The sequence below is a fragment of the Megalops cyprinoides genome, chromosome 19 (genome assembly GCF_013368585.1).
Source record: "Megalops cyprinoides isolate fMegCyp1 chromosome 19, fMegCyp1.pri, whole genome shotgun sequence".
Classification (NCBI taxonomy): domain Eukaryota; kingdom Metazoa; phylum Chordata; class Actinopteri; order Elopiformes; family Megalopidae; genus Megalops; species Megalops cyprinoides.
In genome coordinates this window covers 25,762,580-25,774,970 of record NC_050601.1, presented here as the reverse complement: position 1 = coordinate 25,774,970, position 12,391 = coordinate 25,762,580, and the positions used below count along the sequence as shown (strand labels likewise).

The 12,391-nt window shown below is 40.9% G+C and overlaps 1 protein-coding gene across 1 annotated transcript in view; it reads left to right on the top strand.

Annotated features, from left to right (window-relative positions):
* Positions 1-5,269: 5,269 nt before the first annotated feature.
* LOC118794045 (myosin-11-like) overlaps positions 5,270-12,391 on the top strand; it is a 34,437-nt gene continuing 27,315 nt past the window's right edge. The window contains exons 1-4 of the mRNA XM_036552180.1: positions 5,270-5,349; positions 10,022-10,385; positions 10,831-10,987; positions 11,973-12,000. Coding sequence (XP_036408073.1) covers positions 10,044-10,385; positions 10,831-10,987; positions 11,973-12,000 — 527 coding nt within the window. The 5' untranslated portion in view covers positions 5,270-5,349; positions 10,022-10,043. The remainder of the gene's footprint in view (positions 5,350-10,021; positions 10,386-10,830; positions 10,988-11,972; positions 12,001-12,391) is intronic.

Here is a 12,391-nt window from a genome sequence, read left to right as displayed (position 1 = left end):
TGTATATTGTATGTATTTGTATTATTCAACAAATAAAATCTGGAGTATAACAGGGAATACTTTTTGTACATAATTTTAAATGCTCACTACAATGTAGGTCACAAATCTTTTGCTCATTGCTATTTGGATAATTTAAATATGAGGAAATGGCCATTGCATACTCTGCTGTTATTGTAATTATGACTGTTTTATTTTAAAATGCAGTAATGATTAAATTTCAGTGATGTACAGTGTTCCGATGCGATGATGAATATTTGCATGATGTACTACATTATTTGATATAGTTGTTTTTATTTTGCATCCTATATGGGATTTTTACGCCAAAATTAGGAGTATAGTGTTTTGCATTAAGAATTTTGCACATTGAAACTGAGTCAAGGAAATTGTAAAATACTGTAATTAACTAACCTGACCGTATGTTGGTGCAGCAAAGAAGAGCCTTCCAGAACTGTGTTTATCATATCTGCATTATGCTACAGAGACACTGGAGGCTAACATTCCATTAGCAACAGGAAGAGTAAATGATGGGTGGAGTCAAGTCTTTCATGTCACACCTCCAGGGAAGAGACCACAGGAGGGAAGCAAACATCCATTGTTAGGGAACAGGACATCTTGGGGACTAAAAGGCAAAGCTGGGTTGATAAATTAAGGCTTTTGTACCTTCATGAAATGCAACAAACTAAGTCAGTTTTCTAGAACTGAGAACATCTCATTTGATTGGTGGGTAAGGTGTTGATTTAATCACAATGTCATGTTTACCGCCACTAAACCCAATACCCAGTAGGTCAACTTTTTCAAATTTGTTGCCAAGTAACAGGCCTAGCTGTGTCCTGAGCTTGCTTCATGAAATGGAAAAGCCAGCTTTTCTCATCCTACTTACAAGGTAAGCAGCTAACTCCGGAAATCCAGCTTCACAAAATGGCCCTCAGAACACAGCACAGGGAATGTCATTCGACAGAGCTGAGTGGGATTCAACTTGTGTTTCGCACAGGTCAAGTGTCGGCTAGATCCACAGGCCCAGGGCACTTTGAGTCAAATTGCTATAAAAAGCTGCCCCAACGTAAATTACCCATGAGTGCCTTTGCTTGTGTTTCCATGTTTACGTCTGAGTGCCTGTGCTGCACCATGGAGAGATGTCCCATTGCAATCTGATTGGGTTTAAATCGCTTTAACTTCAGTGTCTGTCCGCTGTACCTACCATAGCTTCACTTGCAAGCTCTGTCTCAGGCCGACACATCTGGTGTCATTTAGGATCAAAACTGAGATAATGTACTCACAGAGACCAAGCAATCAAAAGCAGCGTAAAGGACAAGCTGGTAATGAACAATGCTCCTCCCTGCGGTCTGTGCATGCTTATCTCAGGCGCACAGTTTTCACTAGATATAAGGCCAGCTTAAGCTGTTGGATCTGACACACTTAGCTGGATATTTCCACTACTACCTTTGTACATATATTTTCTTGCATTATGCCTCCTCTTTGTTGTTCAGCAAGAAAAGGCAGGAGATATTTTATTCAGACATGCTGTGCATGCACAGAGACAGGTCTGTAACTCAATCCCAGGAATGCAGATGGCATGGGGATCACTGCACATTCCTCAACCCGCCTCAATCATCATTGCCTACTGTAATTAGACTTTGCAAACTGCTGGGTTAGGCTTTCCCCCCTAGTGTATTAGGTTGCTTAAAGACTTTGTCAGGCTGCCAGAGTTGCACAGGCTAACACAGAAAGGTATGCCCTGCTACAGCAATTGCAGCATTGAAGAAGCCCTCCTGTATCCAAGGAAACTCTTCTATAAGCCCCCCTCTTGCGTCTTTTCCTAAATTTGAGAGACTAGTCCTTCTGTTTGTTGAATGCAAGCAGTCTAGTCCATAATGCCAACCATTATTGAGACAACAAACATTCTCTAAAGATCAATGTTGGGGAACCACAGTTTGGGGGGGGGGGGGGGGGGGGGGTCACGTGAAATGCCATTCATTTAACCACTGTGCCTTGAATGCTTCTGATTGTCAGACGTGCACGTGCAGCTTTATGGAAATTTCCAACAAGAAATCCAATTAAAATCTTAGAATTGAGCAATGAAGGATACTGGCCTGCGCCTCAATTTATGAAAAAAAAAACAAAAAAAACAAAACTGTTGGTTCCTGTTACAGTTACCCCCAATTGAAAAAAAATGTCAGATGCCATTATTTTCGTTGGTGCCGGGCCGTTACTTGATAAAATGAATGATTTGTATCGGGTGATCTCATTCTTTCATGCCAATACATTCGAATTTAATTATGGTAATCAGATTGGTGCCGTCTCGGAATCAGCTGTTTTCTGTTTGCAGTACACGGAGGTGCTGTCACAAAAAAACATATAGACTAGGAAACCTCTGATTTATTTCAAATGTAATAAAATAATATTTGTGAAATCACCACAAAACTAAATGTCAATGTAACAGGATGAAGTGGATTGGTAACCCAGTCTGCGCAACGCTGATCCTGCCGCTGGGAACCCAAACGATTTTAGCGAAAGCTCATAAAGCAACATTGCCACCTCGTGGGAATAAAGTGCAGTTGTTAGCAGCAGTTTGTTACTCCTTACCCTCCTTTCCACAACATATTGTAATATTACAACAATTATTGCGCTTTTCATAATGAATAGTGTTGGTTGAGATACAATGTATTTGTGTACAAGTTTGTGTGTGTGTGAGAGAGAGATAGCGAGCGAAAGAATGAGTATTTATTTATAGAACTCTACGTTTATTTGTGTTTCACATCGACAGATACTTGCATTAAAACAAGTTAGATGACCTCATCACACACGTTTCATGGAAGCAATTAAGCCGACAACACATAAATAGAGGAGGAATCAACAATAAACCAACAACAAACCAATCAAGCAACAATCAGATGGTTGCTATGTAAATGTATATATATATATATATATGTGTGTGTGTGTGTGTGTGTGTGTGTGTGTTTAAGTCTTGATGTATCATCTGTTGGAAACAACTGAAAAATACCCCTTTTGACGGAACATAGATCCGCTCCGCATCTTTACGTCAAAATGACGTCACTGTTTTGCGGGGTGGGTACAAGGCCACGGTAATTTTAACACGTTCTGAGCAACTCATTGTGAGCCTTAACTTTCTAAACTGATCGTGCCAAATTCCATTTAAGTTATTCTCCGAAACGAAGTTATACCATATCAAAACTTGCACCACAGAGCATAAATATGCAAAACAGGTGTCCATCTGTGCGGGTCATCACGGGATGAATGCTGCCTTTCAATTGGGTGGCTTTGTGTAAGCAAATTAATCCATGAGCACAATGGCTATAAACTGTAATGGTTTCATATTTAAGCCGTATATGGGAGTTCGACTGTCTCACGTGATGCTTTTACGCACGTCCATAGAAAAGGTCAAATGCCCTCTTTTATCGATGTAGTAAGGTCTGTACTTATCTTTAGCCCCTAACATGCCCTTGCCTAGTTGTTAGTGTTCTGAAAACTGACCTTGATGTAATGGGTTCTAATCCCAGGCAGAACACAACTGTTATGCATATGCAGGATACTTTATCTAAATGGCTGCAGTAAGCTATTTGCAGCTGTACAAATTGGGCTGTGGAATATGAAACCCTTAAAATTGGACCATCAGCAATGCAAATAAACGTGTATTTAAATCTTGAGGACACTTTTGTGTATGAGGGTGACTGTTTTATGGTTATATTTTCTTGCTCACACGAAACTAAGAATGCCTTAAACACACAAGCACGTGCACGCACATGTATATATGCACATATATACATATACATCCATGCATGCATTGACACACACATGTAGACGAGCACACATAAACACACACAGACACATAGCCTGGAAGACTGATCTGACTAAACGAAAAACCCCTCCCAATTAACTTCAGTACTCTAACCTACAGCTCCCAGAACACCGTACTTTCCTTCTATGCATACAACTGATGACAAAAACTGAGTTCCCGCAGTAGTCATATCTGCTGAACTTATTTGGTGTAATTTTAGTGAAATTATTTACTTGGGAAAACAGTTTAATGCACAGATCACCAAATATAAGACTGACATTGTGACCAGATTAGCAGGGTTGTGGGTTGAAACGGTGCTCTCATGCTGAACTGTCAGAGGTAAAATACCTCATTTAAATGGTTCTAGTCAGAATTTAGCTGTGTCAAATGTTTGTAGAGTATATCAGACTTAATCAATACTAGTCACCCTAGACAAGGAGCATCTGTCAAGCAAGCAGGTAATGTAACGAGACTGGTCACAATGATGCTGATCTACATTGGTGCTCAAAACAAGACAGCAGTACAGATTAAATGAAAATAAGGTAAGCTCCCTGGAGGAGTGGTAGGTAGAAAGAGTTAAGGAAAATGCTAGGATGGCAAGAGCTAAAGGAATTCCACCTTCAGCTTCATCCTCTCACATAACTCATTCAAATAGTACACTAACGATATAAGATAAACGAAATGCAAAAAAATGTCGATAAATTACCCTAGGCAATGCTGAAGCACAGTTTGTCACAATACAGCCATTCACCTTTTACTGCTTTCACAAGCTGAGTTCTGTAGGTGACCACGGTGTAGGTGATTTTCATATCAAACGCATATTTCCATGTCATAGCTTAGTTGTAACTCGTTATCTTGTGCACGCGAACATCGAGAGTTCGTGTGACTCTGACAACTAGTGTTTGGGATTGTAATGTGGACTGAACAATTCAGAGGGCCTCCTCGTATTCCATTAAACTTGTTACATTGCATGTTACACAAAAAATCAAGCACCGTTCTGATAACAAAACGTATTTTTATACCAACGACGTAAAAAACTTCATGTTATTCTAAAAGTCATTCAAGCCTGTGTGCAAAATGTGGCAGAATGACAAAATACCTTGTGAAAGTTTTTTGTTTCCACACACTGTAAGTAGTGCATTGCTGTTTGAATGACTTCTTTGTGATAATAACGTTTGTATAAATGTGTGACACTGCAAAATATCGATGCATAAAGTAAAAAGGTAATAGCCGAATCCTTTAGTAAATGACGTTTTTCATCCAAAGTCTGACAATGACCTGAAATATGTACGCTACAGGTCTTAAGACCTGTAGGACCTTTCAGTCCTTGCAGTTGAGGACGCCCGCCGGCAACGCAAGATGTGCGCTATCAACTGAGAGGAGGACGCAGGCGCACCGCTCCTCCCCATCGCCGGGCGGCTCGGTTTAAATACCCTGTTATGGAATCACACCCGGGTAATTTGGACTGTTCGTCAGTGGAGTACCCCGCCGGCACACGGGACTTTCTTTTTTTAAATTCTCTATTTCACGTGATAAACCAGGAACTCAATCTTGTGAGTATCATTATGCATTTTTTTATTTAACTATTGTTTTACAGTCGGTAGTTGTCTTGTGTGTAAATATGTTCTTGTCATGTGCGAACGACAGTAGTCCGTTTCCTATCAAATAACGTCTGAGACTCCCGAACCTTACAAGGTTACTTTTAAAAATACTTGGCTTAAAAATGTACAGAACTATTAATAATGGCTTTTAACGGGGGCGATATAAGCATAACCTGGCGTTGGCTGCACAGGTGCACCCACAGCACTTCAATTGCGTCGGAGTAAAAACTGCTGTACCGTTAGTCAGCTGTTTCATTCATCCAAGCGGGTGGATAGGAGCGAGAACCATCGCTCCTTGAAAAGGGATGGAAAAATAAAATCCATAAACCTTTGGTTGTGTGCTGTCAGCCAGCTAGATTCCCGAAATTTTGGCTGTTGTCTCCTAGCTATTCTTTTCAAAGCAGCGCTTCTTTGGTGCAATGAAACCACCATACAACAGAGTATACGATGTGTCGCTCTAAAGACAAAAAGGAGTGCAGTTTAACAGAAGTGTACTGTTCGCGGGGATTGAGACTAATGTTTTTAAGCCAGATATTTATGAACGCTAGTACAATTTTTATGCCATTTATTTTTTACGCTATCAATTTACGATGGCATTCATTATTATTCTTGTCTAAGCATAACGGCACGCATGACAACACAGCAAACTACGTTACCTTTCTGCCATTCTTCATTGGGTGGTTTCGACAATCTGGCGTTGTATTTTATGAAGATTTGTATTCATATCCTGAAAGAACAAGATACTTTGTAAAACATACCCTGGCCAAGGGTCAGCATAGACTAATACCAACAATCAGTAAACAACAATCAGTAAACTAGTTACTTGATTATGTATGTGTTTACCTCGATTTAAGTATTTTTTAAGTATTTTTGTTCATTCAGAATTGTGAAACAGGCTTTGTAACTAGAGGGCTGCAGGTCCGAAGACTGGTTAGAGTTCTGCCTTTGTAAAGTGGAGCACAACACTTGACTTGGAGTCTGTCCATAATTATTCAACCATATTAAGCTATAAAATGTAATTCTAATTATTCTAACACATCTCAAGTATTAGTATTTGCATAAAAACTCACATACTATCAATTGTTTTTTTCTAAATCATTTCTGTGTCATTTATTCCATCATTTTCTATTAATTGACTCATAAATCAATTTTCTGTCATTTTCTATCACTTACGAACATTGATCCAGTAAAGGTGAATCATTGTATATTTAGCACAAGCTCATTTAATGTGCCCAGTGAGATGGGGTACTGCTTAAAAGTTGAGTGGAATGAGGCAGGGTTTGTTTTGGAAAATCACTGCGTCACGGCTGTCACCTCACCACAAGGTTAAATCTGCCTGAACCCCCTCATCTGAGAAGCACCATTTGAGTTCTCTTTTCCATATTTCCTTTTTAGGGGAGGAAAGGATGATTTTGTCAATGAAGTGGCCAGTGAGCTTAATTTGCCTTAACTTGGTCTGAGGGAACTGGTCACTCTCTCAGTACCATAGGTGGTAGGAGTGGCAGAGGGAAAAATGAAACCTGAAAAGGAGGTTTTGTTTGTTGACAATTTGTTTCATGCTCATTTTTTAAAAAAAAAAGTTTTATCAGGTCAATGCTGACTCAAAGGTTATGATATTTTCATGGTAGACCCTGATGATCAGCTCGGTTATCAGATTCACATCTCACCCTGACAGAGTGTGAATGTCTGTGTGTGTGTAAAATTCAGTTCAGCTTTAAAGCCTATTTAGCTTTTTCTAGTTAGCTTGTGCTGAAAAAAGTGCACATTGGACTGTTCTAAGAAAAATGTAATAATATTTATAATATTTAATATCTATATGAATAAATGTATAAATATGTTCATTATATTAATAACACCACATATAACTTGCTTCATGGTGTCATGAATGAATAATTTTGTTTGATTGGTGCTGAGGGTAGGGGGTATTGCTGATAATCTGTTTGCCCCTAGGTTAGTAATTCTATTGGTTTTACACCCTCAACCAACCATGCCTATCCCCTATTGGGCTCTAGGGGGCCATGAGAAGCCAAAGACCCCCATGGGTGTCAGCTGTCTGTGAGGAGCCAGGGAGTAAGCCTATATGAAAAAATGAGTCACTAGTGGTCTACAAATTCTTAAATATAAGAGGTATGATTTCATATTATATGATTTAATATATGTAAAAAACCAACACAAACAAACCACCCAATTTCTACCACTTTCATATGTGCAATTATTTGCCTATACCTATTTTTGAAGTCATTTGAAGATCATATATAAGCGCAATACTGAGAAAAGTCTATTGAGTGTATCTTGGCTCATTCCTTTGCCTGTAATTTAGAGTGAATATTTGATCATTTCTGCAGTTTCAATAAAAAATAATAATAAATAAAAATAATGAAGACCACCATTATTTTGCAATATACCGGTTGCTTGGCAGATGCCCGAATCCAGAGCAACTCACATAGTTTACATATCACCCATTTAAACTGCTGTATACTTGCTGAAATGATTGTAGTGAAATGTCATGCCCTCGGCACAACAGCAGCACAGCAGTCTCTGACCTGAGAATAAAACCAACAACTTTCAGGTTACATACAGAGCTGGTGTGCACTATGGCACACAGCTGCAATGAAAAACTGAGAACAAAATGAAAACAGAACGAATGGGGATGCCTTCTAACATGCAAAGCACCTGAGGCAAATGTACAACAATTGTACCTCACCAGGAGTCACAGCTGCATCCCACTGAGTCCTTATAGACATAGTTGTACACTGCATGAAGGGTGTAGGCAAACAGGGAATCGGTTTAGGGAATTCTTTTGCATCTTCCAGAGGCCAATGTTCTCACCTCCCAGTCTAAATGTGTAACTTTTCAGTGGTGAAGGCTGGGCAGTGAGCTGGGTGAATGTGTAATGAGAAATCAATGCATAAGGTCTACCATTCAGTTGCTATTGAGGTCCTCCTGTAAGGACCTGTTGTCACATGACCTGTTGTAGAAAGGGTTAACACTTCAGATAGAAGAGGGTTTGGTCCCTAGCAGAGATAGCCCAACGACATTAATAATGGTACCCAATGGCATTCTGCCTTGAAAGTGATGGATTGTGGGTAACGGGCAGGGGTTAGGCTTGTGTCCCATCCGTCGTGGGGTGCTGCTTCATGCCACAGAATTGGGATGAGATGGGATCCTCTGAGACCTCTAGGCAATGGCAGAGCTTCCATGAAATCATCAAAATGAATAGAAAGATTTTGTGATGAGCGCAAACAGGTTGACATTGATCACATGAGAACTATTGAACACATAACTCAATGGAGCATATGTAAGTCTTCATAACATGAAAATAATTTTGAGTACACAGATCCTGTTCTTTCCTAATGGCAGATAACCCATGAGGAAATGACTTTTCTGATACAGGTCAGGGTGTCATCATTTGCACTCATGCCCCATCAGAGTAAACAATAAACTGGCCATGCAAAACTGAGGAGATCTCTGTGTAACTTTTATACTTGGAATGTCACCCACCTGTCAGTGTTCCAGTTGCTCATTGGTGCATTGCAGTGAATTGCCACAGCGATATCTCGATGCATGGGGGGGGGGGGGGGGGGTCAGGCGTGTGGAGCAACTTGCAGTCCCAACCTTAGCCCACCCACAGCCACGTACTTCACGCCACGGTTTTGGCATAAACTGCGGTCCTGGCAAGAGACAGGCTGGCTATTCCCTATTAGGGCTCCTTTGTAGAGTTAACCACTCTGTAGGTCTATGGAAAGCAGGCTGAGGCAAGGAGAATGGCCTTGTATGGTCATGACAGACAGCAACACGATGGGCTGGCCGGGTCTCTACGGTGCAGGGCACCTGTTATCACTGCCAGCATATTCGTTGCACTGTGTGATTAGACGTGGTATCAGGGACAGCGCCACATGGACAGGGGCATGGAAATACTGTGGGGAAATTTTAGGGAATTATGGTTCCCTTAAACACACCACAACATTTATCACACCCTGGTTTCAGGCCAGATATCGCTGTAGATATTGCTGCGGTTGAGTATGAATGTGTACGTGCAGACATGCATATGCACATTTGTATGCATGAGTGTGTGATGGGGAAAATTTCCAATGTAAATTGTTGTAATATAAATTATTGCCATTGTGATGTATTCCAATATATTTCTGCTTTGCATTAATATATTTTAAACATATTTGCAATATGTTCTTGGGCTCAACAATATATTCATCTATATATATATATAGATATATTATATGTATTATAATATATATATATTCAATATATTCAATCTCAATATATCATGATATATGTCATTTTTGTATGGGTCTGCAACCTCATTTTCTTATTCTAGTGTTTTTTGCAGTTTCATTTGTGGTAGTGAAGTCAGCTTTGGCTATCACATTGTATTTTATATATTATAGTTTTACATGCCCATCTCAAAGTAGCCATCAACAAGATTTAAATGAGCATATACATAGTTTAAAATAAGAAAAAAAAAACCTTTGAAAAGTGAATTTTGAAGAAGAGGTAATGGAATGAACTCTTAAGGTCTGTGTTTCATCCTCTGATATTGATGGATCACTATAGTTTGATGTGTTTGTGTTGCATCCAGTAATACTGTAATGCTGCCCCACAATTCCAGCAGCTCACGTTCAGAGTCCAAGATGGCCGCCAACAACTTGAGTGAGGACGAGAAGTTCCTCTTCCTGGACAAGTCCTTTGTCAACAGCCCTGCGTCCCAGGCTGACTGGACCGCCAAGAAGCTGGTGTGGATCCCATCGGAACGGCACGGGTTCGAGGCAGCCAGCATCAAGGAGGAGCACGGTGATGAGGTGGTGGTGGAGCTAGCTGATGGCAGCAGGAAGTTGACGGTCAACAAGGACGACATCCAGAAGATGAACCCACCCAAATTCAGCAAGGTGGAGGACATGGCTGAGCTCACCTGCCTCAACGAGGCATCTGTTCTGCACAACCTGAAGGAGAGGTACTTCTCTGGGCTCATCTATGTGAGTACCCCTCTGTATACTCCGCACATCCCTCTGCAACCAATGCCCCCAGTGTGTGTATGTGTTTATATGTATATTTCTGAGGGTGTAAGAGTGTATGTATGACTGAGCATGTATGTGTATGCGTGTGTAAGATTGTGCATATGTGTGTGTATTTATAATTGTGTCTGTATGTTTACTGATGTGTTTACTGAAAAGTTTGCATATATATATATATATATATATATAGTGTTTATGTGTGTGTCTGTCTAATAGTGTGTGTTTATAATAGGGTGTGTGGGTGTGTGTATAACATGTGTGTAACACTGTATGTGTTTAAATAATAGTGTATATATATATATGTGTATAATTGCGTACATATATAATAGTGTGTGTGTAATAGTGTATAGTGTATAATTGTGTGTGCGTAAAAAGTACACTCTGTCTCTGCCCTCTCCCCTCTCAGACATACTCAGGGCTGTTCTGTGTGGTTGTGAACCCCTATAAAATGCTGCCCATCTATTCTGAGAAGATCATTGAGATGTACAAAGGGAAGAAGCGTCATGAAGTTCCCCCTCACATCTACTCCATTGCTGACAATGCCTACAGGAACATGATGCAAGGTAGGGCTTATCACCCAGACTCCTGCTCTGCATGCTGCTGTCACAACTTTGGCCGGACAATTCTGTGACATCCTTAACAAAAAATACATACAAAAACATCAACTCCAAAATTCACAATTTAAGTATATTTCAAAATATACCCTTACACATTTGAGCTTACATTAGTCAATGTCTAAACCATCTCTCAATATTCTCTAAAACCATTTTTCTAATCCATCTTCAGATGATGTATTCTTACAATGTCTAAATCATGTATCTTAGTTCAGACAAAAGAATCTTCAAACCTTGTCTCTTAATATTGTCCCAACCTGTCAGGGCTCAGGCACGGACTCGGACGCAGACCACACGTACTCAGGTTCAAAGCGGCTTATTGGAATCGTAGGACAAGAGCGAAATGGCAGAACAGGCAGGGTCAAAACCAGGCAGGCAGTCCGAAGGCAGAGCAGGGATCAAAAAACAGGAACAGGCTGGGTAAACTGGGTAGACAGGCCTATCAGGCAATCAAGGCAGGGCAGCAGGCAGGAATGAGGTCAGAAGTCAGGCAGGAGTCAGTACCGAAAGAAGCAGCAGCAGCAGCAGCAGCAGCAGCAGCAGCAGATAATCAGGAAGGTATGAAATGGACAAAAACCAAGATGAACTGGCAGCAAGACAAAGACAAGCAGGGAATATAAAGGGCTGGGGCTGCCGAGGAGATGGGATGCAGGTGGGCAGGCAGGCAGGTGGAGGCGATCAGGTAATCAGGTGGGTGGGGTCAGGGCGGAGAGCGGGGCAGGGCCGGAACACATGGGCACTGTAAACAAAAGCACATGGACGACACTGACAGACAGGGAGAACACAAAAACAACAGCTAGGGGGCCGAAGTACTGACGAAACCATGCCTCTTCACATGTTTCTACACCAGATATAATCCATGTCTCTTAACGCGATGCAAACCATGGGGTCTGAGCCACACTGAGCCCTCTTGTTTCTGTTCTCCTTCCTGCAGATCGGGAGGACCAGTCCATCCTCTGCACGTGAGTACAAACACATCCAGCCAACTGCAGTGACCCTGACAGGGGATTGACCCTTAGATTTACACCACTGCATCTTTGGTGGGCTAGCTGTGATTGCCAATCCAAAAAGCAGCCCCATTTTCACCTTATGAGCGGGTCATCACGTGTCTGAGGCACGTCTGAGAACTGTGTGTCTTGCATCCAGAGCGGCCGGAAATTAGCTGCACAGATCACAAAGTGGTGACCTTGCAATTTAAGCCCAGTGATAATTACGATATACAGTGATGTCATGAGGCAGAGATGCGCAGGTATCTCCAGCTTTGCAGCACAAAACCAAATGATGTATTACACTGTTTAAATCATGCTAGAAGAGTCTAAAATATTTGTGAAAGAACAGAAAGATTCCATCATA